Source organism: Pseudomyrmex gracilis, unplaced genomic scaffold (assembly GCF_002006095.1).
Source record: "Pseudomyrmex gracilis isolate BER0280 unplaced genomic scaffold, ASM200609v1 scaffold_4, whole genome shotgun sequence".
NCBI classification, from domain to species: Eukaryota; Metazoa; Arthropoda; class Insecta; order Hymenoptera; family Formicidae; genus Pseudomyrmex; species Pseudomyrmex gracilis.
In genome coordinates, this window is record NW_018020588.1 from 730,563 (window position 1) to 757,933 (window position 27,371).

The window sequence follows — 27,371 nt, forward strand, 5'->3', positions numbered from 1 at the left end:
TTTTTTTTTTTTTTATCGCGATAGATGTTCAATCTTCTCGGCAATCAATTCAGAAAGTGAAAAGACAGGTCGGCGTTACTTTAAACCATCTGCCTGTCAAGGAAAACGTTCACGTTGTGCGCGCGAAAAATTTTCTCTTATCAAGATTTGCCGAGAGCACATAGAACTTATGCCGCTCGGCCGACTTGGTGCAAAGTAAAACGCAACACGCACTCGATGTATATGTACGTACTCGCCAACAGTCGCGTTGTAACAACGGTAAGAACATGTCAGACCGCGCGTACGCGTCCGGTGAATGGTAGCGCAAGGTGGTGGCCGAAAGTCAAAGTGACCATTTCTCGAGGATATGGAAATATTATGGAAAAGAGCCTGCGAACGACGTTTCCACGTGCTCTCGCACATGTGGAAACTATATATTCCACAGGCCCCACCGATTCACCGCGTCACGGTGGTCGAAGATCGCAGATGCGGCTTTACGCGACCCCTCATCGCGTTACAGAACGTTGGACACTCGTCGGGCCGCAAGGCAAAGAAGAGACCTCTCACGAACAACCTTTCGTCGTCTCTCGTTCTGTTACGATCTCTCACGAAATCGTGCTGATCGAAAAAAACAAACTCTTCGGAGACACGCTTCCCAAATCAAATCTATTTCATTTCTCACGAGAGAACGTTGTTAAGTAGAACGAAAACAGTTTTTTTTATGTGTAAGTACGAGTTAACTTTTATCAAAGACTCTCTTTTCGAACGAAATAATTCAAAGAAGAAATCGCTCCGTTTCTAAAACAGTGTAAAATCGGACTTGTGCGGATACGTAAAATAATCAACGACTTTATAGCAACCTTGCAATTTTCATGAATAATTTAAGAGCTAATGTTATTTTATGGTTTGTAAACTTTGTTTCTTTAACTCTTTGACATGCGAATTAAATCGAAGTCGACGTGTTCAAACAATACTATTTATTTTTTAACTTAACATTCGTGTGGACATTTTTTTTACTGCCAAGTCGTTTCGCTTCTTATATTATTTTTCGAGCGCACTTGGTGACATCTCTGCGTGTTAAATCTGCGTGTGTCTCAGATACGTCAATGTTTACAATGACATGAGAAACACACATGACGTATCCGAGACGTCTTTGTATGTCAAGGAGTTGAAGAACTTTATTATTCAAAAATAATACAATTTTTTTCCAATACTTTGAAAAAGTATTAATTTAATTTCCGTCGAATCTATTATTTTCTGTTGATCCGATCGAAAATAATATATCGATTTGTAACGTTTTTTTTTTCATTTTCTTTTGAAAAAGAAAAAAGGAAGAACAATAAAAGTTGGAATCATTCCGAGCGAAGTTCGATTCCGAAAAGCTACACAATAACTAACACATACATAGCTATCCTGAACTTTGTTTACCAAAGATGAAGAATTTCACTTCGCGGAGCGAAATCCTATCGCGCAATTCTTCTTAATCCCGGCTCTTTTTCATCAACTTTCACGTTGCGACGGATTTATGTCTCCGTTATATTTTCGCTGTTTATATCCTCGCGCGTCTCGGGTCACTGCGCTGTTGAACGGGGCGAGATTTCCGAAGGATTTCCGAGGTTCTCTCGCGATCACGCGGGAGCGAAGAGGCAAACAAGACGAGCGAGATGAACGGCAAGAACAAAAGTGCCGGACGACGACGACGACGACGACAACGACGACTTGGGCGTCATCGCGCGAGAACGACGCGGGCCGCGAGAAAACGTTTCAGGCCCGCCTAATAATTCTCCGCGGACGACGCGCGACGTGTACGTGTCACGACGTCGCGACGCGCGCGTCTGTCTCGCCGTGGCTAGAACAGCGGCAGAAACTCGCGGGCTTATTCCTTTCTCAGGAAAACAAGACGATCCTCCGAAAAAAAAAAAACAAAGAAACTAGATCCGAGACCAAGATTCAGCGACGCGAATTACACGGATTCGAAATATATTTAACTTCGGTGATTTCAATGGAAGTCGTTTATCTCGCGAGTTGATACAAACTCATCGTGCGACAATTCTGCAAATTTGTCTGTGTTCGAAATAAAATTTCTGTCCTCGAATCGCGCGACGGTATTATTTTAGTTTCTTATGCGAGAAATAGGCAGACGCACAACGCGAGATAACACACGACCGCTTCGACGCGGTATTATGAATCCCGGCGCATTCCGCAGTCGAAGAGCGAATGGCGCAATTGTTCTGAGAGACGATGGCGTTAAGTGTTCATTAATTGCGCCGAATCGGCTCTCGGACGACGCGACGACGTTCTCACCGAGGTTTATTATCGCCGAAATAATTCGGCTTTAAGCGGCTCTCGAAAGTGGTTCGGCGAGCGTTTTATTTGGGGCGGCGAGAGTGACGAGGCTCGTAAAAGCTTTCGTATAAATAAAATCGCGCGGCGATGTAATTGTTGCGCTTGTGTTCGCGCGCACGTGACACATCGCTCGTATCACTCGATTCGCTCATAGGATGAACTAGAAGTCACATTCGCACACGTAAATCTTTTATTCATTCTTGAAATATAAATGTCTGAATTAATATATATGAGAGAAAATGTGAAATTGATATTCCGTCACACCTGTCAACGTTCCGTGTGTGACACGTGATCCATCACCTTGCGTCGAATTCGATCGTTCAATTCGAAAGAGAGAGAGAGAGAGAGTGTAACTTTGCGACATCCCGTATATCGCGGTCAGCTGTCGACACTCTGTCGTTCGGCTTTTAACGCACTTTCAACCGTTTTGCGCCATAAAATTGCCGTCTTCTCTTTTCTTTCTTTTTTCTCTTACGGCTTATTGCAGTGAGAGAAACGTTACGAGCGACGAGGATAACGAGTAGTCCCGCCGCACGCGACTTGGTTTATCCCGAGTCGACGGAATCGCGACATTTTTACATTCTAAATGCACGTACAGGTGAAATCGTCGGTCTTATGTAATTTAAAAAATATGTCAAATTCTTTATTCGAAACCAACGTATTTTGACCCGTCTTTACGCATTAATAATAAAATGGTCTACAAAGAAATACAACATACATTTTTTAAAAATCTCTCAATAAAATACCCACACATACATCTATTCGGTCATCAATGTTTCTATTTCTGTTTAAAAGTGTGTTTCCCTGAGAAAGAGATCACGCAGCATTGCACCAAAAGGTCCTAAAAATATTTTTACTATGCCATAAACCTTCTTTCACTACGGCAATCTCGCCACGGGTCATGATATTACTATACTTCAGAAAAAGTCATTTCAGGAACAGTACTAGTATTAATCAAAGAAGAGAATAAACCTTCTCGGAGTAGCACCCCTTTGACATTACCGTTTTGATATCGATTTTCCATCAAATCGGCAATGTGGCAAATAACGGATGTGTTAAAGAGAGAAAATTATGAAGGATCGATCTCCGATCCTTTTTAGAAATTACGATCTTGATATTGTTCAGAGATTTCTACATTTCTATTCTTTTATATCCCTTCGCGGACAGACATGGATTTCCCAGACCCACTCAAAAATTGCGCATCGGCGTTTATATATAAAATTAGTTTTTATTAGACGCTTGTATCTTCGAAACTACAAGAGATTTGTTTGATTTGGTTTTTTTTTTATCAGCGCAGAATTGTTCACCTTTTGATTAAAAAAAAAAAAACAAAATTGAAAAAATATTGGTTTTTCGCAAAGATAATGGATTTCACAGACAAGAAACTAACTTGGTCATTTTTTAAGTTTGTCCGCGAAGGAATATTTTTATAATATTTATTTTTTTAAATATATTTACTTTGTTATATCTAAGTAGTCGCAGTCGATTTTTTAGATAAAATAGAGGTGTGTCTATCACATATTCACGTTTTAAATTGGATGAATTGTAGAAATAATTATTTTTACTTTTTTTTTATAAATAGGAAGAAGATATTACTTTTCTTTCTCTAAGTGGAGCATCGCTTAATTAACAGTGAGTTGAATGAAGAGGACAGAAATTTATGACAAATGGGAAAAGCGGATTACACACAATTTTCTGCTCACACACAGAGTTTATTCTTTCCAGATCGCACTCTCCGAATCAACCGACACCGTACATCGGACATTGCGAAGGGAATATATGACACCCCTGTGTAACGAGATCTCGCCGGTACAAGAAGGATGAAACGGAGGAAGGAGAAGATGAAGAGGAGATCTGTGTTCAGGCTTATAAAAATTGCTACTGGTATATAACATGTCCTTGAAAGTGGAAACCATCGGGAGAGAGAGCGCCGGCGCCCATACGTCATCGCGTAAGTTTTTGTTAACACGTTAAATGACGACACAACATGCATCACGCGCGATTAAATGATTTATTTTTCTGTTCGTTAAATACGCCTTCTCCGCTTTCGTGAATATGATATTTCCGTTGAACGATATACAGAGTCACCTTCTAAAAAAATCTGATTTATTTAGATTCATTTAGATTTTCTGGAGAAAATAAAACTTTTTTTCCGCTAATATTATAAGCTCGTCAATATTCCTTCGAGTATTTTGTGCAACAAATTATATAATTTATCTTTATTCTTGCGGTTCGTCGAATGTAATTGTTTTTTGCAGATGATATCAATAGCTTTGTTATTTTTCTGAACTTTGTTTTTATCATTGTACAAACTTGCGAAAAAAAACATATTGCATTATACATTAGAGCGACTCTGGTAAAAATAAATCGATTGCCTCACCGCGCTCGTCGCGTTTCGCGGTGCATTTTAATAAAAGCGCGTGCACACACACACACACACACAATCTCTCGTCAACGACAGTCTCAAACCGCGGTGGCAGTTTAGAAACCAATGAGCATCTAATGAAGGTGGAGCTTGCGACGGAAATCTCCACCTACTCTTAAAACGCTCTATTTATCTCCGTTCGCTCTAGCGAGGAACTGTGCGGACCGAGAGAAGACTGAGGAAAACGGGAGAGAACGAGAGAGCAAGAGAGATGGATGTGAAGAGCCGATGAGGACCTTTAAGTACGTCTTAACTCGGCCAAGTCAGTTGGCATCTCGCCGTTCCGAGCAAAATGACGCTTTCGAGTGTGATCTCGCGATCGAACATCTCGATCAGTCTGTTGTAACAACCTCGGCCTGGAAATCAAAAATGAATTTTCTGAATTTCTAGAGTTACATCTGTGTGTGTGTCTGTGTGTTTAAAAACCGGAGTGCATCGAGGAACGTGTGTATTGAGATTTGTGAACGGGTGATCGGTAACTTTTTCTTTGAAAGTTTTCTATTTACAGAGAAACTTTTTAACCAAGTTTGCTTTATAAGATTGGACCCGGTCCGAGAAAAGTTGAGCAAAGTAGAGTAGTTCTCGGAATTTCAGGTATGTCAGAAAATTTAAAAGTCTCTGCGATCAAAGTTAGAAGAAATAAAATATTAAAATAGTTTGATTATATACGAGCTCTGGATTATCATTGCACTTTCTGAGAAAATTCAAATATATTATGAAAATTACTTTTTTTTCGAAGAAGACTGACCGTAGTGTAGTTTTAAAATAGTATTTTCATAATCCGCGCATCTCTCTTTCGAAGTTGGGGTGATGAAGTCGTGATCGTTGTTGCGTGATGAATCGCCAATTGGCGAGGACCGCAGTTTAAGGGTTAATAAGTTTAATCGACATTCGATGAGAATCGCCTCAGCTAGGCTATTGGCAGCCTAAAATAAGATTCGAGTACACGTTCCAGAATTGGAAGAATTCGATTAATTTCTTGCAACAAAAAAACTTCGTTGTAAATTGTATATTTTTGTACGTAAATTATTTATATATTGACAATTATTACACTTATTTGTCAACAAAACGTACATTTTTAGATACATGTATGTAAATATACTTATGTATATTTATTTCTTTTTTTTTAACAGACGGCCAAAAGAAAATAAGAGCAATAAAAATGCACAAAAATTTATCTTACAAAATATGTAAAAAAAAATCCATGTTTGCGTGAGAAATGTACAACAACACGCTTTTTATTGAAAATAGTAAAATTGATTACTTTAATTAATTACTTCTCATGGTAAAAAACTTTGAGAATGCGAGTCCGACGGGGGCCGAAAACCCGCGACGAATCGTAATTTAATCGGAACATGTGCGCGCGTAGATTCTGGCGCATTTCGCAATCTTGTCCATCGATTGCGCTCATAAATTCCGAAATTAGCATGTTTTTAGACAGTGGGGGAAAAAACGTGACAGACACACACAAATTTCAGCGGAAAGCCAGACGCGCGTGACAAATCGAAAATTAAACGACATATATTACCACATATGTATTAACGTACGCATATATATACATATATATATATATATAAATTGGATAGAACCGCAATGACAAACGCAACAGTGTATGCGATCGTGATAATTCACAAGCCAATGAGCTCCGATTTGTCGCGTATGTCAATTTTGCGATTCGGATTTTAATAAAGATGATCGCGAGCCAAATATACCAAAATTTACTGAACGAATAAATTGGAAAGAAAATCGTCGTGTTCGGATACGAAGAATGAACGAACATGCCGCGCGCACTTTGCAACTGCTGGCACGTGGCCCTAATTGCACCGTCACGCTCGAGCTCGGAAATGCTTTAATTAACATTTCCCGAGACAAATTACGCATAAACGTGTGCCCGTTCCATTCGTATCTGCCGTTCCGCTGTAAATAATTGTTCTTTAATGATCGCGTCTGTTAAATCAATAAAACAGTTTATACGTGGCGTTTAAGTTCAAGAGTTCGCCACAACAGTAGTCTGACACTTAAAAAATTTACGAGATTTAATTCAGTCGAGAGAATTGTATTTCGAGTAAATTTTTCTCTCAAATTTTCTTTTGAAAAATTGATTCAAAGTGAGCACATTGTTTTCAGTTAATTGCAGCAATATTGAATCATATATTTTTTCAGTTGTGCACTACCAAGTTTTCTTTTTTTCAGAATAGATTTAGATTCGCATATGTCGCGCATCTCTATTTAGCTTCACTTGGTGCTAAATGTGGACACTCGATTCTGAATTTTAATCGTCCAATACGGACGATTATATTCGAGGTCAAGTGAGATAAATAAAATGACCAGATTTAGCGTTAAACATATATGTCAATAACTAATATACACTACCGCGAAGACTGATTGATACAATTGTGTACATGATGTATCATATGCGATGAAAACTCGTTTGATTTCGCGTTAAAGTATCAACGCACAACTCTCTCTCTCTCTCTCTCTCATGCTTCGTACAACGATATTTACATCGTAAATCTAGCGTCTTAGTTGAATACGATCCAAAATAGAATGATACAAATGTCTGCCTCGATGCACAACTCGAATTCATCTCGCACACATTTTCATCAACATTTTCGCAAATTGGCTCGTTCCATGTCTTCTCATATATTTTGAATTTCCACTACAATTCGGAGCTAATATTAAGTTTCGGAATGATATTTTGAGATCCCGACTCCGAATAATCATGTAGCGTGAAATTAAGTCGCGATTCTAGTCGCCGGGGTTCGGACTTTGTTGAAAATTCACTATATATATAATATACTATATATATATATATATAGACGCCATATTCAAAAACTATATATATTATATACTGTTTATTTTTACTATATATATTGTTTTATACTAAAAATCTAAAAATCAAATAATAAATATAATAAGAAATATACAATTTTAATGATAATACAAGAATAGTTAAACGTGCAGTAAATACGATTTCGATATCTTTTTTTTTTTTTACAAAGTTGTTCCTTTTCTCGCAGGTGAGATTATATCACCCGCGCGAGATGATGCATGCGAGGAAACGGTCACCGATGTAAAAATACATGGAGGAAGATGCGTTAAAATATTCAAGATTCCGCAAAATGCCGAGAAACTTGGCAATGAAATTTTATTGATTGTCATGCTGACGTGAGGAAAATTGCGCCGAGAGAGAGGCGAGCGCGAGGAAAAATGTTGGGCGCGACGAACGCGGAACAAGGTGCGAATAACGGCGTGATAGTGTCGCAGCTCGTGAATTCGCACGCGCCGCAGGATTTCACGGTCTCACGCCTACTGTCCACGCCAACGCACTCCTTGGGTAAGGAATCGGAAAATATTTTTCGTACGCAACAACTATTGCTTTTCTTCATCGCCAGTTTCTTGAAATTTATCGATACTTCGGAAAGATAAATATCAAGAATAAATAGTACAAAAACAATAAAGCGGTACTTGATATTATAGATATTTTTTTTTATGTAAAGTACACGTAGTGAAAAATTACATTGTTGCGCACGGCGTCGACGGCGAATGATCTCATAACTGTGCGTCTCTCGACACGTTCAATCCGCGTCTCACGGCGCGTACTTGATTTCATCGAAATCGCGCATTTCCAGTCATGCTGCTCGCATTATGCCGCTTTGATGAATGCCCAAGTATAGTGGAGTCATTCAAAGAATGGCCGCGGCTGTAGTCGACTAGCGTGTTCCTCTTTTTCTCTCTCTCTCTCTCTCTTTTTTTTTTCGCATCCTTTTTTCTGTACAGACCGCCGGTATCACGAGCGGCATCTTCGGGAACGCGCGTTTCTTCGGTGTGCGGCAGATTGTGTCGAAGAAATAATTTCGCATTCTCTTCTCGCGCGGCTCTCCTTTTTTTTACACGTGCGCGCAAACAAGTATCTTCTAAACAAGATTGACACACATTCGCTCCCGTGACGTGATATATTTCTATGTTATTTTAGATTATATTAACGAAATATGAAGTTTTGAAATTGAAGTGCTTGCATGAGATAATTGTTAGATACACTTGATGTGTGCTTCGCAGACTGCAATGAAACCTCTACCGCTGGAAACAGAAGACCCAGAAGAAGCAGAACGACCTTCTCGGCGCAACAGTTGGCCGCGTTGGAGAGGGTGTTCGAGAAGACGCACTATCCGGATGCCTTTGTTCGCGAGGAACTGGCAACGAGAGTGTCTTTGTCAGAGGCCAGAGTGCAGGTGAGATCTCCCGTTGAGTGACAACTTGTTAAAAATTTTTGTTGCTTAATCTTTTCTTTCAAATTTTAATTTCACTTGTGAACGATGACGACGTTGTTAACAGATGCAAATAAACACACAAAAGATTATTTTTTCTAATAATTTAATCTTATATCTTTGTGCGCGATCGTTTCTATAAATGTGTATTTTACAAATATAGATACAATGTGCATTTTATACGTACAATATTTGAATATCTATATTCGCGCGTATGTACGTGACTCTTTTTAAAACTCTAAGTAAAAAATATGACGAGATTAATTTACATCGTTTTAAACAGTGTAATTGAATTAAAACGCGGAAAATAGTTCGTAGTTAAATAGAAATCGGGGAATCGCGGGATACACCGAGACGTTATCTTTTTTTTTTTTTTTTTTTTGACGACGGTCTTCTCTGTACAAGAACAATGGAACGTGGCGGAACGTTTAGCTTCTTCGAGACACGTACAACCGTCCAAGTTAACCAGTCATCCGAGGCGAGCGACGGACTCACAGAACGAGCGGACCGCGCTCTTTGAAGCCGTCTTCCACTCAGTAACTGAGAAGACTATCCGTCCGAGAAAGTATCATGACGCGCACATGTGTTCTTGTACCGAACCCAGCGTCGTCAGTAATACGAGGGAAAGAAAGATGACACGAGTATGAGACTGAGAAGAAGAAAGAGATGGAAGGTGGAGGTCGCGGACAGCTAGGCAGAAAATCGGAGGAGACAGGTTGTCAGGGCATAGGAGAGCTATGATTAGCCTGATGGCGACGCGCGCTCCAGCATCTGCGCCGTTCTCTACGGCCTCGTGCACCGAACACGTGTGCGTGACGCGACGCATCGACGTCGTCGTCGCCAGCGGTCCATGCCGCGTACACGCGTCTGTCTATTCGACCGTCTGTCTGCGGCGGGCGTCGGTACGCCTGCCAGGAGCCGTCACGCTGTCCCGTCTTCGGCCGGCGCGTCGCATCCTTCCGTTCTCTCTCTCTCTCTCTCTCTCTTTCTCTCTCTGGTTTCCTCTTGAACAAGCCGAGACACAACCGCGATGATTTTTAACTTGAGGAGGGAGAGTGAGAAGAGGAAGAGAGAAAGATGATCATGAGCATTAATAGAAAGATGCGATCAAACTCAGAGATTTTTCGTTAAACAAAGTTTTTGATACAGAAACCGTCCTCCGAGTTAAAATTTATTTTTTTTTTTTAGTTTGATCTTAGCTTTTAGAACTGAAAATATATATTTCTAAAATTCGCACGGATCTTTTGAGTTGGATTTATTTGTTGTGAAATAACAATCTTCAGTGATACATTATTCGTAGAACTTGTGCGAGAGATGAATAACTTTTTCTAGGAGATTGAAAGAAATTTCAATTGCGCGATATCGCAGTGCTAAGCTAAATATACGATTAAAATCGAGATATTCAGCAGTTATGAAAAGAAGATACCACTTCAGAGATACAAAAATAATGTGGAGAATAAAATTAAAAAAATAAAAAAATGTAAAGAAATAGTTTATTTTTCAAAACGAGCATTTGTTACGTAAAGATACGTTAGTTTTTGTTGATCTTTGAATAATAAAGGGAAGAAAAATAAATTTTTCTTTTCTGCAGGTGTGGTTCCAGAACAGGCGGGCGAAGTTCCGACGGAACGAGCGGAGCTCGGCGATGAGCCGCGGCGTTTCCGCGGGCAGAGAAATGGAAGCTGCGCTACCGCTACGTCCCATCCGAGTGTCGCATACCCCGCAGCACGCGGACGGCAATGCGGAATCGTCGCAGAACGCGAATACAACCTCTCAGACTCAGTATTCCTACGGCGAATACTGGAGAACGACTCCGCAACATTACACGGCGGTGCAAACCGCCGCGGCCGCCGGCTGTCACAACTTCGTCGCGAACGGCGGTTTGGCGAACGTCGGCTTGTCGCCGTACCATCATCACCAAACCGACATTCATCACGGACATCTGGACGGAACCGCCGTGAACGGTCTGAGCACCCTGAGACTGCGAGCGCATCCTTACGCCTCGACGTATCCAGCGATGCACGCGAGTATGTGATACCGTTCCCGAGCATCCCGACGCTTTTCGAAATGAGAATTGTGATTCCAATGTCATTGAAAAAAGGTCGAACTGAAATTTCTTCTTTACAGGGCAGCTCGTTTAAATTTATTCCATTCTTTGATTCTAAATGTACAACTCGACGTGACGCAAATACGAGAAACGTATTTTATGCATTTTGTAAAATCAATTCGACGCGCTTAAAAACGCGGAAAAACCAAAGATAGATAGAAGTTTTAAGTTCGCGTTGGTTGTCTCGAGTTGTTATACGCGCGAATTTTTTTTGTAGAGATTATCTGTTAACATGTAAACGTCCGATGTGTGCCTTAACCAATGATAATCATTCACCGATTTTATTTAGACATAAGTTCTGAGTACACAGGGTATAACGAATAGATAAGTATCATAGCGTTTTTGTTTTTCTCATCAATAAATCAGCGTATTAAGTTATTACTTGTATGTGGAAGTAATGCAACAAATGCAATTAGAACATCGAAATATTTTTAATAAGCACAAGATACATACACAGAGATGTGTCTATTTGTTTCTACGAAAAAATTCTTGTAGCCTTACACGAGTACATATATATGTAGACGGTATAGATGAAGACGGTATTGTGCAATAGAAGCATGAGATCGGAGAACGTTTTTTTCAGTTATGTGTTTTCTCATTCTCACTGAGCCTATACTTATACGTATATAATAAAAAAGTACAACATACAGAGATGTACGTAACAAATACATGTATATATATGTATATATATATATATATATATGTACACATGTCGAAATATATATTGGCACAGAATTAGAATATAGTCAGCCGACGAATATATGTTGGTCGCATCTGTCGTCTCACTCTTAAAATTGCATTTTAGTCTCTCAACTCTCAGCAAGTACTATAGGATCTTTCTTGGACTCTCTACAGCATAAAAAGACGCTAATGAGTTAATATGTTAATAAAGAACAAACAAATGAAAAATTTTACGCACACACACATATATAGAAAGCGGTGAGTAAAATTTTTTTTTTTTTAGCACATCTTCGCCATCTCATTCTTCTACCGTTTTTTTGGACAATAATAATATATAATTATTTATTTAAAATATCAAAAAACTTTTATATAAAATTTATGGTAACCGCTAAGAGTCAAATGGTATATCAATATTTGATATTACGTTGCGTCGCAACGTTATTACAATTCAACAAGACAACAATCAAAAAATGGTAAACATCTACAAGTCGCGCAAACAATTACGGCGCTTATTAGATGCTTTTTCAAATATTTTCATTTCTTAATATTGCCTTCTTGGTGGGTATTAAGAATCTTAAAACTCTTATGTATGTGTGTGTGTATATGTATGTGTGTAATGTAGTGTGTGCACGCGCGCAAAATTCAGTTGCATCGCATCGCGAATACAAAAAAAATCGAAGACTTTTGTCTTCTCTTATTTTATACCGAAGTCGATTTCTTCAGTGCTTCGAACATATTTTTTGTATTTAAGACTTCAGTACTATACCGTTACTTGGACGTTCTGCACGACATTGCTCCAGTCGAGCTTGGAGGGCACCAAGTAGAAGGCCGGAGCGATTTTGCTGCCGCAGGGACACTGAATCCCGGCTATCCAGCTAAATGATCCGAGTTTTGTGTTACATTTAGGACAATTCAGCTTGCCCTCAACGGCGTGCGTAATATCGGGCATCCAAGCCAACGGTTCCACAAAATAGATCTTGTCGCAAAACGCAACTTGCGTTTCTCTCTTCTGGAGCAGTTTATCGCAGCTCTCAAAATCCTTCTTAGCGCTGATGTGTCGCCAGATCTGTCTCTCGCCCGGTAGATGAGGTAGAATGTTACTGACGCTTGCTACAATGCGACGACATTTCTTGCAACGATAAACTGTCGGCTCGGGGCGCACGGTCGTTAACGCGGGATCCGACTTAACGAGATCGACACAGTTCTGAGGCAGAATGCGCGCCTTGCGCACCTTGTCGGCGGCTATCTGCAACCGATACATCTTGAATTGCACGTTGGTACTGTCGACGCCCCAGCCCATGTCCATGTAAAGCTGCAATTGTGCTACAAAGCCGGGATTCGGTCCGACGAAGCATCGCTTCGACTTTACAACTTGGAACGCGTCCGCGTAGCTCAGCTCGCGCTTCTTCATTATGTACGCGATCACCAAAGTGGCCGATCGCGACACACCAAAATAACAGTGCACCAACACTCTCCCATGGGACTCGATGGCACGATCAATGAATTCATAGGAATCTTCAAAATGTGTAAGAAGATCCTCACGCGGAATATCCGTCGCCTGAATATATTTGGTAATTAAATGAGGAAGATGTTCTTGTATCTTTCTTGGTAATGGACAGGAGTCTACTGTTAGTATGTGAGTTATTCCATTTTTTTTCAACCAATCAATATTTGTAGCAGTTGTAAGGTTGCCGAGAAATAGGCCGGGTTCAATCTCTTGTGCCATGTTTGGCACCCTGTAATCATGAACAAAGCTGCAGCAGGCATCTCTAAACCTAGTCCTAGTCTTATGACTAAAATTGTAGCGTCAGAAGATAAATTTCCACTCATATATTTATAAATTATTAAATATCAAGAAACAACACATACAAAATTATAAAATATCCTTACATTAATAAACGACGATCACCTGTATAATAAATTTATAATAATTAAAAAAAAGCAGTGGAAGAGAAATCAAATATATCACAATCTCAGCTCTTTTATTTTTACATACACACACATATGTACTGTATATTTAGACCTTTTATTCTTAAGCAACAAGGGGTGAATATGCAATAATCACAGCTTGCCACTAGGCAACGCAATAAATAAAGTACAAAATCAATAATGTAAAAATATAAAACAAACTTGCCTGGACAAAGAAAAGGTTATCCTTGCTGACAAAGAGATACAACACGATATTAATGACCATCAAATCTACTGGATTACATGCCTTGTAATACGGGGAAGTTATGTTGTTAATTTACAACTCACTTGAAGCTCGCTAATTTACGATTAAACACGTATATCTCCCACACTGCCATTCGTGTGCAGTATTGCGTTCAACTGTGCTGCATTTCGACAAACATCAATGACGAACGCGTTTTTATTGGAGCAAAACGTTCCCTTTCAACAACTTATGTTTTCGCAACCATTTGACGACAATTAAAAACAAATTAACCACTATATTATATTATTATCAAATTGTAAATATTAAATACTGAAGAAACTCGAAGAAAAACCAGTTGCACTCTTGACAGTGCGACGTTACTTATGCTCATACCCGGAGATGCCAGATCATGCCGGCCAGCATCGAGAATATTGAAGCGGGGTATCCCCACCGCCCCGATGTTCACGTACGCACACAAGCACAGTGTGCGCGCATAGTTTGTAAGGCTGGATCCTCATGCAGACACCGGCGCTTTGACACTGAACGTTGATTGGTGAAAAGCAGGTGGTGTGAAAGTAAATTAAAGCTGCCATTTACCCTCACCATCCAAAGATGATTTTGTCTATTATCTAGATGATATTGTCTTTTCAAGATGATTTTGTCTATTATCTAGATGATATTGTCTTTTCAAGATCTCACCACTCCTTCGGCTTGCCGCGGCCTCCAATCAACTCACTGCTAGAAAAGAAGAGAACTACTCCACGACTATTTCTGTCTCTTTTAACGAAGCTTCAGCTCCTCTTACATGAGTGTTCCGTCTATTATTAAGTCTATGATTACGTCACGTGTATGACGACAGTTCTCTTCAGCTAATTGAATGCAGCTGGATTCGTGTGCAACTCCATGCAACTTACTTTTGTGCATGTGGAAAAAGAAAGGTTAGGGTTAGGTTAAGACGTGTGACTGCTTGTGACTACGTGCAGCGATGTCGAGCAAGGCAAAGAAGAATAATAAAATCAAGGACAGTGAGGTGATTGTTGAGAAACCTGTCGGAAAATCTATTGAGAAATCTGTTGAGATGTCCGCTGAGAATGGAGCAACCGAGGATGTCACGAAGAAGCTCGCGGATATGGAGATCGAGGCAGAATCGCCGAGTAAGAAGCTCACGCATAAGGAAAAGAAGAAACTGAAGAAGCAACAGGAGTACGAGCGAACGATGGAAATGCTGACAAAAGCTGGTGGTCAAGGTCATAGCGAACTAGAGACCAACTTCACTGTCTCACAGAGTCAGACGCAACAACGTGGTAATCAGCAGCTGGATAACGCAGTTGATATTAAGGTGGAGAACTTCAGTATAGCGGCCAAAGGCAAGGAGCTCTTCACCAATGCCAGTTTGTTGATAGCGCAAGGCAGACGCTATGGTCTTGTGGGACCTAATGGGTAATTTAACAATAATGTCTTCTATGTAAAAAAAAGAATTATATATTATATTTAACATCTGATTTTTAATTGCAGTCATGGAAAAACTACTCTTCTTCGCCATATAGCCAAAAGAGCCTTCAATATTCCACCTACCATAGATGTATTATACTGTGAGCAAGAAGTCATAGCAGATAATACACCAGCTGTAGAAGTAGTACTTAATGCTGATGTAAAATGCAAAGAGCTTCAAGCAGAATGCAAGAAGCTGGAGGAGATGGCAGAGCAAGGAGACACTAGTATACAGAACAGATTGCAAGAAGTAATTAGTTTAGTTTTATATATGTTAACACAGTTTTTTAATTTTTAAATAATGTTATTTTTGATATTTTTTTTCGAGATTTTCCTACTAAATAGTTAGTGAGATTTTCTCAGTTTCTAAAGTCATTCAGATTAATGTTCGATTTACAGGATTAAGGTTAAACATATGTTATAATTGTTGGAACCTTTAAAATACAATACTTATGTGTAATATTTTAGGTTTATGATGAGTTAAAGGCTATCGGAGCCGATTCGGCAGAACCTCGAGCCAGGAGAATTCTCGCTGGTCTCGGATTCAGTCGTGCAATGCAAGATCGCGCGACAAAGAATTTTTCCGGTGGCTGGCGAATGCGCGTTTCGCTCGCGAGAGCACTTTTCATGGAGCCGACATTGTTACTGTTGGACGAGCCTACGAATCATCTGGATCTTAACGCGGTAATCTGGTTGGATAACTACTTGCAAGCCTGGAAGAAAACCTTGTTAATCGTGTCACATGACCAGAGTTTCTTGGACAATGTGTGCACAGACATCATACATCTCGACCAGCAGAAATTGTTTTATTATAAAGGAAATTATAGCATGTTTAAAAAGATGTATGAGCAAAAGAAGAAAGAGATGTTGAAGGCGTACGAAAAGCAGGAAAAGAGATTGAAAGATCTGAAAGCAGCTGGACAGAGTAAGAAACAAGCAGAGAAGAAACAAAAAGAAGCTCTCACTAGAAAACAAGAGAAAAATAGAACAAAGATGCAGAAACAAGAAGAAGACACCGGACCTACGGAATTGTTACAAAGACCGAGAGAATACATAGTGAAATTTAGGTTCCCAGATCCGCCACCACTTCAGCCTCCAATCCTTGGTCTTCAAAGTAAGTCGAAACGAAAACTTGGTTCTATTTTCAATAGTAACAAATTACATATTGATATAATATTATCTAATGATTTTTCATATATCAGAATATAATTTATTTTAATTTTTTTTTTTTTCAGATGTAACCTTTGCATATGAAGGACAAAAACCACTGTTTATTGGTGCGGACTTTGGTATAGATTTAAATTCTCGAGTAGCTATAGTTGGTCCTAATGGCGTTGGCAAATCAACCTTCTTGAAATTGTTAATAGGCGATTTAACGCCTCAAAAAGGAGAACTCTCGAAGAATCATCGATTGGTATGTACACTGTTATCTAATACTGTCTGTTCTTATGTTACAAAACAAATTAATTTCCATTTTGTAGAGGATAGGAAGGTTTGATCAGCATTCCGGTGAACATTTGACCGCTGAGGAGACCCCATCGGAATATTTGATGCGTTTATTCGATCTTCCATATGAGAAGGCGCGCAAACAGCTCGGCACCTTCGGCCTTAGTTCTCATGCACATACCATCAAAATGAAAGATCTGTCGGGCGGTCAAAAGGCGCGCGTAGCTCTGGCCGAGCTCTGTCTGAACGCGCCAGATGTAGTGATTTTGGACGAACCGACCAACAACCTGGACATCGAGTCGATTGACGCACTGGCTGAAGCCATCAACGAATACAAAGGTGGTGTCATCATCGTCTCGCACGATGAACGTTTGATCCGAGATACAGAATGCTGTCTCTACGTGATTGAAAATCAGCAGATCAACCCGATTGATGGCGATTTCGATGACTATAGAAAAGAATTGCTCGAGAGTTTGGGCGAAGTTATTAACAATCCTAGTATAGCTGCAAATGCTGCCGTTTTGCAATAATTAATCATCGACATATTGTGGTGGCCTGTGACATAAAAAAAAAAAAAAAAAAAAAAAAAAACGATAATTGAACGAAGTATTTTCAAGGATATCTGTCCGAAACAATCGCTAGATTTGAATTTTGTATTATAAATGCAATCTTGTATTATATAAGTACAATCTTTGTATTATAAATACAATTCTCTATTGCAATCAAAGTTGTAAAAATAAATGATTATACATTCAGAAGTTTAGGAGGTGTATGTTATGTGGTATAAAGAAAAATAACACATTTTTGCAACGATCAAAACTATTCCCACAAAAAAGAATCGTTTTATTTCATTAGATGATAATAGATTAATTGGAAAGCCTACAATACTCGAGAATGACTAGGTGGCGCTTTATATGCGTAAATTGTAGTTTTCTCACGTTCAATTTACTAAGGAAATAAATATTTTTTTTATATGTAAATAATTGTTTCTTCATGTATACAAATATTTTTCTTTTCCGAAAGATTCCAGATTATTATACAAATTGCTCAAGATCCGTCAAAAAAATCCAGAAGATGTGCTTAAGTGTTATAAAATAATAATTAAAACTTTATGGTCGCCATGGTGTATAATGTTTTAATTATCTATTACTGTACGTTAAATAAAATATTTTACGGTTTTTAGATATAAATATGTACGTAATTATACTTAAATGTATTGAAGTATTGCGTTGTTTATACTTCGCGCCGGTCAGATGAACAATTTTCTGATTGGTTTTGCCGCCATTATGCTTCTACACGGTTATATGAACAATGAACACATTGAACACCAAACCAAACCAGAAGATTCTGGAGAATTCGTTATCGCGTTTTGGTACAGTGCGGTGCATGCTGTCAGTCAGATAGCTCTGGTACTAAGTCGAGGACGGGCGTTGAATATTGTATCAGTTTGTGTGAAACTTTTGTGTTACATTTGTAACATCTGCAAGAACAGTCAACGAACTAAAACTCATTGACAATGTCGACGAAGGTTGAAGAAGTGAGTATTATTGTTCGAATCAAATTTTACTTGCACTTTATTGCACTTCGTACGTGTGTAAAATGAAACCAGTGTGTGTTTATATTTTGGAGGGAAAAAAACATGAGAAATGTACTATATAAAACGCAATTAAATGATTTCTTTTACTGTATTTTATGTCTTTTGTATAATATACGTTACAACGGTGAAATTTTACTCCATGCAAACTTCGTTCTAATGTTGTTAAAAAACGTGACTACTGGCAACACTAATTTTATGGGTATTTTTAACGGCTTTTTTTTATTTCTAAGGTAAAAAATACTAGAATGAAATTTTACTCATGATAGCATTAATGTGATTTTGTGTATAACTTTTAAGAGTTACTAATGAATTGTTTATATATATTACTAAAGAATTATTTATATATTAGAAAGACAATTAAATTTTATTTTTGATGTATTTTTTGAAGGTAAGATTGGACATTGAAGAACTCAGCAGTTTGCTCGAACAGGCTCGTAGACAACGAATCAAAGATGTATTAACACTTGAACTTAGAAGGCTACAGACAGAATTAGCCAAAATACTTGAAGAGAACAAGGATGCATCAATTAAACCAACAAACCCATCCCTCAACACTAATAAGAAGTGCTATGAAGTGAAATTAAACAATTATGGATGGGATCAGACTCACACAGCAGTGAAGATCTATATAACGCTGAAGGATGTTCATCAATTACCTAAAGAAGCCATCACTTGCGATTTTTCAGAAAAAACATTAAATCTACATGTATTTGGACTGGATAACAGAAATTATCATTTGCCGATTAACAATTTATGTGCTGAAATTGACACCGAAAAGAGCAATTTCAAGGTAAAGACTGACATGATTGTTGTGTCGCTTGTAAAAAAAGTGGCCAAGGATTGGTCGCATGTTACATCGGTAGAGAAAAGAATCAAGGAAGCAAAATCACCATCTATGCCTGATATGGGTGAAGAAAGCGATCCTGGCGCAAGCTTGATGAATCTAATGAAAAAAATGTATCAAGACGGCGATGATGAGATGAAGAAGACAATAGCCAAGGCATGGACTGAGAGTCAAGAGAAACAAAGGAGCGGCGTAATGGATTTCTAATTCCGGTATTAATTTAAATTTAATTAAGTAAATGTATACCCCTCTACTACCTATATGTATTTTGTTTTTGTATTTAGTACGTTAAGTTTGTAATAAATAAAAAACTAAATAAATTACGTCACTAATAAATAAAAAACTGACATTCATTTGTTGTATATACTCTTTAATAGATGTGTATTAATAAATGAAAAAATCAGTAAACAACATTAAAATCAGATATATTTTATTACTTGCTCTTACACTTTGCGAACTATGTTTTAATTTACAATGCAATTATACATATCATATACAAAACCATTTTCGATAAACTTAATCAATTGTGAATCGGTTCACAGATAAAAAGTTTACATAATGTACATATAACAATTCGTTGAATATCTTTTATGACGTGATTAATGTTTGCTAAGTGTTTGACGGATCACAGGTAACATCATAATGTATAATACATTGCCTGAGTTAAAAATATAATAATATATGTATATTCTTTGGAATAATAAGCTATACTACTTTTACATATGTTGTAACGTTGTCTTATAAAATCGATGCCATCGACATTCTCACATTCGAAAAAATGCAACAATTTATAATTCTGTATTGAAGTGATAGAATGCGTTAGTTATTTTTACGTAAAAAAATTATTTATACAATAAGTGTAATTATCATACAATAGCTGCTCTTCTCGTATAAATTGGCACTGAAATAAATCTCTATTAGAGGACCGTGTATGTGTAATCTCGTTAAGTAAAAGATTTATTCAAAGGTATCATGTGATTTACAATTAATCATATACGTAAGTAAACGTAAAGTGCCGCCTCTCAGATGATAATTTTTTGAGGAAAGAACACAGATGTTTATAATATTTGTAAGTTCAAAAAAAATTTTTTTAGATTTATAAAAAATTACAAAAAGTTTTCTCCAAATTTCTATATTCATGCATTAGATACTTCGATTAAATACACTAGAAATCGTACATTAAACGCAGCGTTTAACTTTTATTAAATACGATCAATTGAGAAAATTGTGCGTTTTTGTTTTTTTATTTATTTATTCAGGAAGATAATACTACTAACGTGACAAGTTTATTATTTAACGATATTTCCACATGGTTATACAATTGCATCTCGTGTGATCGAAAAATTCGCGAGTTTTTAGAAATTTTTCAAAGAGTACTCTCGATAAATATTGCATCATCTTTTGTTTTGGTTAAAAAAGACTGTTTTGTGTGAAAGTCCAACTTCTCTCTTTCTAAGATATTTAAAATTAAGGTGCACTTCACTGTAAATCACTTAAGTGTGTAAATTTTTAATATATTATACGTATTTCTTAATTCATTTTCTAGATATACAGTTGTATCAAATAAAATAAGTGGAAGCATAAAAAACAGACAAACAGGAATGTACAAGCGCGTTATCTTATATAGCAAAATATGTCTAATAATATAAATTTAGTACAATCCGTTTAAGTATATAAACACTAACAACATGTTCCCACAATTTATAAAACACGTTCTAACGAATTATATGTACAAGTTGTAACTTTACGAAATCATGATATATGTATATACATATCTTTTTCTCTCATTCTATTCATATCTACTCATAAAAGTGCTGTATATTGTACAGTACGTTTAAAATTTATATTTAATCCAAAAGGAATGTTTCTCTATACTTATTCAGCAATCGCATATGAATTATTCCGTTCGATCTTATATTTTTTTACTCACATGCAATTTTGTTTGTCTCCTTGCTTGTTTTATAGATATATAAAGCAATCACTCTCGTAAACAGCTTCGTACGTCACGACTAACGTTTTTACATTGACGATAAAAGATTTATTCGCTAGGACTTCTATTTCCGTTTGCAATCAAAGCAGATTTGTAAGTAAGTCAACAATGTATTGTTGTGTTTTGTATATAGTTCGTAATAACTTACTTTAAGTAAAGGGCAAAAACTTCTATATACGGAAACGGAAGTCCATTGTAATCTCACTGACACACGGGAACACACAATAATATTTATATCTTATATATCGTTAAGATTAAATTCGACGCAAGAGAATACAGACGCGTAAACGAAAGAACTACGCGACAAAAGATACTTAGATTCTCGCGTGATCTGCGCAGCTAAAATAAATAGATTAATAAGTAAAGGAGCGTACAAATGTATTGTTGTACAGATATCGTGATTTGGATATCGTAAAAATCGAATCGAACGATATCTTTGTCCATTCTCATGGAGCTTTGGAGAGACGTTTAAAATATAATAATACAATAGCGTAATATACATATAATAGAGGACATTGGTGAAACGGTTGCTTTAGTCTTTGGTTCCTGCGCAAAAATTTACTCGCTAATATCTTTGTAGAAAAGCATTAGCACATCTTATTCGTTTGTCATCATTCTTATAGAACGCTTTTTAATATCTCACCGGCGGCAAGAGACAGCTGAATCTCACGGTTTGCCGCGTGAAACACCTCGCTCATGGCGCTTCGCGTCTTTTCCATTAGCTCCTCCACGTCATCCGTACTGAGTCCCTCAGTGGAAATAGGTGGCAATGTAGTCACAAGGATGCGACCTGTGTGCAATGAAATTCTCAATTAAGATCTCTCTTCTTTTCAACGCGTTCCGCAATAGAACACAGAATCGAATGCTTACCGGCATCAAACCTCTTCTCTTCCGCGGACAAGAAATAGTAAGACGAATATACAACTGGCAGTATAGGTAACTGCGATCTGATTGCTACGTGGAAAGCACCTTTTTTAAATGGATGTATCTCGCCGGTATTGTGTCTGGTACCCTCGGGGAATATCCACAACTTGATCTGCATCAGGCGATCGGAATTAATAAAGTGAAAGTTAGTATACACAAATGATCAACATCAGAGATCTAGCTCGAGAGAGATCGATCAACTGTTTTTGAATTTTTACCTTGTTGTCTTTGAGTTTCTCCATGGCGGTGTTCAGCACGGCTCGCGCTTTCTCGGAGTTCATCCTGTCGATGTAGATTAGGCCGCAAAGCCACGCGGCAAGGCCCATTGGCCACGCATAGAAGATCTCTTTTTTGGCCACGACGGTACACTTATCCATCACCGGCCACAAATCGAACATACCCAATATGTCCAGCGAGCTCTGATGATTCGCCACAATTATACAAGCTCTGTCTTTCTCCAAGTGTTCCCTTCCTCTCAGCTCCCAACGCAATCCCAGCAGAGTACTGACATGATGACATAACGACGATGCCAGTCTGCAATATATACCTTTTCACATAGCACAACTACGAATCGAATAACACAATAATCAGATAAATAATATCTGTATAATTTTTTTTACGTGCATGAAAGAACATATAGGTTCGAAAAAATTTTCTGTGTTTGAGGTAAAAAAAAAAAGGTGTAAGCTTTCCATATTATTCTCTCATATAAATATTACACACACATGTGCGCATATATATTTAAATTAATTTATTTTACTTGTAATATGACAAAAGATTATTATATAGCTTTTATTATTATATAGCTTTGTCATGATATATCCAGTGATTCAAAAGAAATATACAACGTAAAAGCAAATGATGATTGTCTAATAAATTATATTTATGTGTTCTGTCTTATCACGTTTTATCTTATCACGTCTTTCTTAACAAAAACCAAAAAAATAGTAGCAATTATGTTGTTTGTTCATGCGCATTGTTTTCTTACACATACGTTCTTTTATCTTGAGTCTATGCGTACGTAGAAAATATATATTGTTGGACGTAAATTAAATTATACGCAATTACATATATGCGACATACGAAAGAAGTTTCAAAAGCGCGGATTTTACCAAATTATGGGCTTTGAATATACCGGTGTGGGGTAACATGTAAAAAACATCTAGTTTATTTTAATGTAAATTGCAATACACAAAAATTCACGATTTCTCGTTTTTTACGTCTCATTTCAATATTTAGATAAGAATAAATTAAGATTTTTAACATCAGTAAATAATTAAATTTATTGTCTCAGCTTTTATTCCAAGAACAGTTAAAGCATTAAAATGCCGTAAAAACTTCGTACTATAATCTCTTTAGAGTTATCTAAATTTTAAATAAGATCTCTTCAAGTAAACAAGATTTTTTTAAACTTATTATTCTAATCATCGATCATCAATATGAAGGTTTAGAACAAAGTTCAAATCGTACTTGTGTAAAACAAGAGTGTAAAAAAAAAAAAAACTCAAACTAGTTTCTTAATTAGTTAAAGTTGATGTTAATGTGGATAATGTCAAGTATTGAATTTTAAAATTTACTTTTAACTGGTAAACATATAAATACAAAGATGTCGCGTCTGAATTATGTAGAAAATATCTTCATTATCGATTCTTATTTAAACTAGTATTAAAATTGGCTAAAATTTTGGCTCTTAATGACCAATTTCAATATTAGTTTAGAATTTCAAGGGTCTTAATTATTTCTTCGTTTAAATCACGCCGGTCGAAAGATTCTTATTTAATTACTCCCATGCATCTGTGAGACTTTCCGCGCAGTGTACGTGTATTTATGCGATGTATAATGTTGCAAATACTAAAGCACGCGCGCGAAATTTGTTCTTACATTTATTTATTTTTTTTTTTTTTATCTTTTTACATATTTAATTTTATGATCATATTTTAATACAGAAAACGACTCATATTATCCAGCTTTTCTCGTGCGATATTGCAATTTAAATCATCCTTTCCGCCTCCGCATATCACTCATTATTAGTACGAACATCGTCACGAGGAGAGACTTGCGGGTAACAACCATCACTATCGAACACCATCGTTACACCACCATCAATCCGCCACCCAGTGAATTGAGCAGCGAGAGAGCGCTGGTCAATAAATTTGTACCGGCGTTCTCTCGCGATTATCCGAGACGTCTTTCCAGGGTGACATAAGAAAACTTACACGAGGAAGAATCTCTACGTAGACGTAGGGAGAGAGGGCACACACATGCGAAATGGATAATACACGTAACAAACAATATCGATCGCTTGTGCGATCGTTATACTAACAGAAAATTCTTGACGTTGCCGGGCCGCAGCGAGAACGCGGGCAGAAGCAGAGCCGCGTTCACCATCACAATGCCGTAGTAAACGAGGAACTTAAAATAATAGCGGAAGGTGCGGCTTGTTTCATAGAGGAACGGCAACACTAGGATGAAGCCAACGAGGATCAGCTCGAAGCACGCTGGACCCATTTTTTTCTTTTGACGAACGAAGAAGAAGACTGATCGCGTGTCACCACTTTTTAAACAAAAATTTTACGTTCCGCGCACTTTCCCTCCCTTTTCGACGGAGAGAACGGACGCTGTGCGGATGATTTTGCTCGGCGCTCCCTCGCCCGACTTGGTGAGGCTTCGGCTGGTGCGATGCCACCGGCGGTTCCTCGCGCTCCACATATACACCCACACACGTAGATTCTATATAACAAAACGCGCTGCTGCGCAGGCGAACACTGCTGTCTGCGATCAGCAGCAGAGCGATTTAATACCGTCTACCGTCTGCTGTGGATGGCTATGGGTTGCTGCTGCCTGCCGTAGCTTAGAGAAGGAGAAAAAGAGACAGAGAGAAAGAAAGCGAGAAAGAGAATGATTCACCCTTGCTAGCTGGTCGGCCAATGCATCCACAGGCGCGCGCGCGACCCTGAGGGTCTATTAATTTTAATCTAATAAGTGTAATATGTCAATCTTTTGTTTTTCAACCTATCGGATTTATCGATCTTTAAACGCGTTCTTTCACAAAAAATCTAACAAATTCGGCGTGTATGTTACATTATGCGGCTGTGATAATGATATCGATATGCGCGCGTGCATCTCCTTATTTTACATATTTAAGTCATTAATGTTAAAAATAAAATTTTGCTTTTCATTTTTGACAGGAAAATAATTGCACACTATACTGATATAAATATAATATGGAAATACACGTGTATCTACAAATTATTTTCTACGTGACCTTATCTGGCAGTATCATGTTTCGTTTATTGATCAATAAGTAGATATGTCAAAAAAAAAAAAAAGGTTTTTTATGTATGATATAAACTGTATGTGATGTATTTTCTTGTTGTGGAGATTATATCAATTAGATAAGTTACAACTTTTCATCGTTGTAATTTGACGATTTTCATCGTTATAATTTGAACAGAATATGGGAATGATTGTACTTATAAAACAAACGCTTGAAATAAATTTAATTTTATATTTACTTTTGTGTGTGAACATTTCTTTTGATATTTCTTGTGATATTCGCCAAATCGCATAGCTTTATAACGTGATTGTTTTTGTTTTGTTATATATGTATATATATTGTCATCTGTGGAGTTTTAAACTATGTATATATATATATTTTGTGTATCTAATCTTGAAAAGAATGATTTTTTTCTTTTAAATGGTGATTACATTACATTTGACATCGTTTTCTGATGCACGTGCATCACTTATCAGAAAGACTTGTACAAATATTTAAGATGATAACTCACAAAACAAACAAAGTTGAAAGCTGATAAATCTATTAGACGTTTATTAGATATAGCACGTAAACATCTAATAATATTTGATGAATTTTGATTTTTTTTCACATGGGAATGAATAACGTATGAATACTGAGAAAGTAAAGCTGAAATTTAGTAAAAGTGGTATAATGCAAAAACAATGAACAACACTATATATTTGATACGTATCTATAATATTGCAAATAAAATGTACTGTGTACGTCATATATATATATATGTATTGTACAGTTTAAAGTAATAATAATGTTGCTATACTAAATATATTTTTTAAATTTTAAAAGTGTTAAACATATACTTCCTTCCTTTTTACCTTTTTTATGTAACATTTGTTTAAGTTTTTTAGAAAAGAAAAATCTTATATACATATGAAACAACACAAATCGAGAATAAAAATTAGATCTGAAATGTAACATCTCATTGATTGGTTCAAGATACAAAAACTCTTTTGTTGGTTGTAAGTTAAAAAATTTACATTAATTAAGGTTATACACACACACATGTTATTGTTTTATTATTTCTCAGTGGATAAATTCCTATTTATTTTATTTGCACGTGTTATTTATTGCATAAAATTAGCTTACATACAATTCATTAATATCCACAACAACTTGACAGTCAACAATATATCTTAGCAGTACACTTATGAGATAAGAAATTTATAAAAGTAAATTGTCACTATATTTGCGAATATGTTTTAAACGGAGCGATCGTAGATGTCATATTGATTTTTAGTTTCTTTCTAGACGCGTGTATGTCCCTATAATGCGATGTAAACATTGCTAAAGACCTTTAGGCCGTTTTTACATGTAACTTGCGCTAACCAATCAAATCGTCTAAGCTTAACATACGCAAATCCGCTGTTACGTGAAACTCAGGACGGTGCCTTTTTGCTGGATAACAACAATCTACAACACCCAGTGAACGCTATGGGCGTCAATAACATTGCAAACAGATGGAACGTACCTCTTAAAACCCGTTCTACATTAAGCGCAAGCCGCAAACAAGTGTCGTGAAATTGATCAATTGCATAGTCAAATCAATCGATCGACCAACGTGATTGGTTAAATTCCAGGAAACATGCAGCTTGCATTTGCGCCTTGCGCTTATTGGCCACGTTCAGCAGACCGAGAGCAGATCAGTGAACGCTTAAGTGATTCTTTAATATGATTGAATCTTGCCTTTAGATCTTATTTGGATTTAAATGTAGAAACCAATCATATATTGAAGAATCATTAAGCGCTCACTGATCTGCTCGGTCTGCTGAACATGATTATTGTTAGTATAGAACAGGCTTAACGTA

General features: G+C 37.2%; 5 protein-coding genes across 12 annotated transcripts in view; 3 read left to right on the forward strand and 2 right to left on the reverse strand.

Moving 5' to 3' along the window:
• The window catches only part of LOC109856029 (dorsal root ganglia homeobox protein-like), a 47,084-nt gene extending 36,012 nt beyond the window's left edge, over nucleotides 1–11,072 (forward strand). The window contains exons 2-6 of one of the 3 annotated variants that reach the window (XM_020430853.1): nucleotides 4,051–4,276; nucleotides 4,899–4,992; nucleotides 7,771–8,087; nucleotides 8,810–8,982; nucleotides 10,610–11,072. In XM_020430853.1, the coding sequence (XP_020286442.1) occupies nucleotides 7,961–8,087; nucleotides 8,810–8,982; nucleotides 10,610–11,053 (744 nt within the window). In that variant the 5' untranslated portion in view covers nucleotides 4,051–4,276; nucleotides 4,899–4,992; nucleotides 7,771–7,960 and the 3' untranslated portion in view covers nucleotides 11,054–11,072. Of the gene's footprint in view, nucleotides 1–4,050; nucleotides 4,277–4,898; nucleotides 4,993–5,023; nucleotides 5,345–7,770; nucleotides 8,088–8,809; nucleotides 8,983–10,609 lie in introns of those variants that run through there. The other 2 variants (XM_020430863.1, XM_020430844.1) reach the window with 2 other exon arrangements.
• Nucleotides 11,073–11,127: 55 nt separating this feature from the next.
• LOC109856010 (dual specificity protein phosphatase 12-like) lies at nucleotides 11,128–14,379 on the reverse strand. 4 transcript variants are annotated; one of them, XM_020430831.1, is made up of 4 exons: nucleotides 14,063–14,379; nucleotides 13,941–13,965; nucleotides 12,573–13,542; nucleotides 11,128–11,974 (listed from the first exon to the last, which is right to left on the reverse strand). In XM_020430831.1, the coding sequence occupies exons 3-4, from the start codon at nucleotides 13,530–13,532 to the stop codon at nucleotides 11,942–11,944; spliced, it is 993 nt and encodes a 330-aa protein (XP_020286420.1). In that variant the 5' UTR covers nucleotides 13,533–13,542; nucleotides 13,941–13,965; nucleotides 14,063–14,379; the 3' UTR covers nucleotides 11,128–11,941. The 4 variants fall into 4 exon arrangements, with proteins under 4 accessions (XP_020286420.1, XP_020286392.1, XP_020286411.1 ...); XM_020430803.1 differs by lacking the exon at nucleotides 13,941–13,965; XM_020430822.1 differs by having other exon boundaries at nucleotides 13,941–14,379.
• Nucleotides 14,380–14,713: 334 nt separating this feature from the next.
• On the forward strand, nucleotides 14,714–17,494 carry LOC109856233 (ATP-binding cassette sub-family F member 1). Its single transcript, XM_020431282.1, has 5 exons — nucleotides 14,714–15,398; nucleotides 15,474–15,699; nucleotides 15,918–16,563; nucleotides 16,685–16,863; nucleotides 16,931–17,494. The coding sequence occupies exons 1-5, from the start codon at nucleotides 14,944–14,946 to the stop codon at nucleotides 17,423–17,425; spliced, it is 2,001 nt and encodes a 666-aa protein (XP_020286871.1). The 5' UTR covers nucleotides 14,714–14,943; the 3' UTR covers nucleotides 17,426–17,494.
• Nucleotides 17,495–18,197: 703 nt separating this feature from the next.
• Nucleotides 18,198–19,667, forward strand: LOC109856721 (calcyclin-binding protein). Its single transcript, XM_020432312.1, has 2 exons — nucleotides 18,198–18,432; nucleotides 18,881–19,667. Exons 1-2 carry the CDS (start codon nucleotides 18,412–18,414, stop codon nucleotides 19,541–19,543), a joined length of 684 nt encoding a protein of 227 aa, XP_020287901.1. The 5' UTR covers nucleotides 18,198–18,411; the 3' UTR covers nucleotides 19,544–19,667.
• A 69-nt stretch (nucleotides 19,668–19,736) lies between these two features.
• On the reverse strand, nucleotides 19,737–25,042 carry LOC109856843 (1-acyl-sn-glycerol-3-phosphate acyltransferase alpha). Of its 3 annotated transcripts, XM_020432552.1 has the most exons (5): nucleotides 24,574–25,042; nucleotides 22,469–22,784; nucleotides 22,197–22,362; nucleotides 21,970–22,116; nucleotides 19,737–21,872 (listed from the first exon to the last, which is right to left on the reverse strand). In XM_020432552.1, the coding sequence occupies exons 1-5, from the start codon at nucleotides 24,756–24,758 to the stop codon at nucleotides 21,859–21,861; spliced, it is 828 nt and encodes a 275-aa protein (XP_020288141.1). In that variant the 5' UTR covers nucleotides 24,759–25,042; the 3' UTR covers nucleotides 19,737–21,858. The 3 variants fall into 3 exon arrangements, with proteins under 3 accessions (XP_020288141.1, XP_020288149.1, XP_020288132.1); XM_020432560.1 differs by lacking the exon at nucleotides 24,574–25,042 and adding an exon at nucleotides 24,289–24,529 and having other exon boundaries at nucleotides 19,737–22,116; XM_020432543.1 differs by having other exon boundaries at nucleotides 19,738–22,116.
• Nucleotides 25,043–27,371: the final 2,329 nt, after the last annotated feature.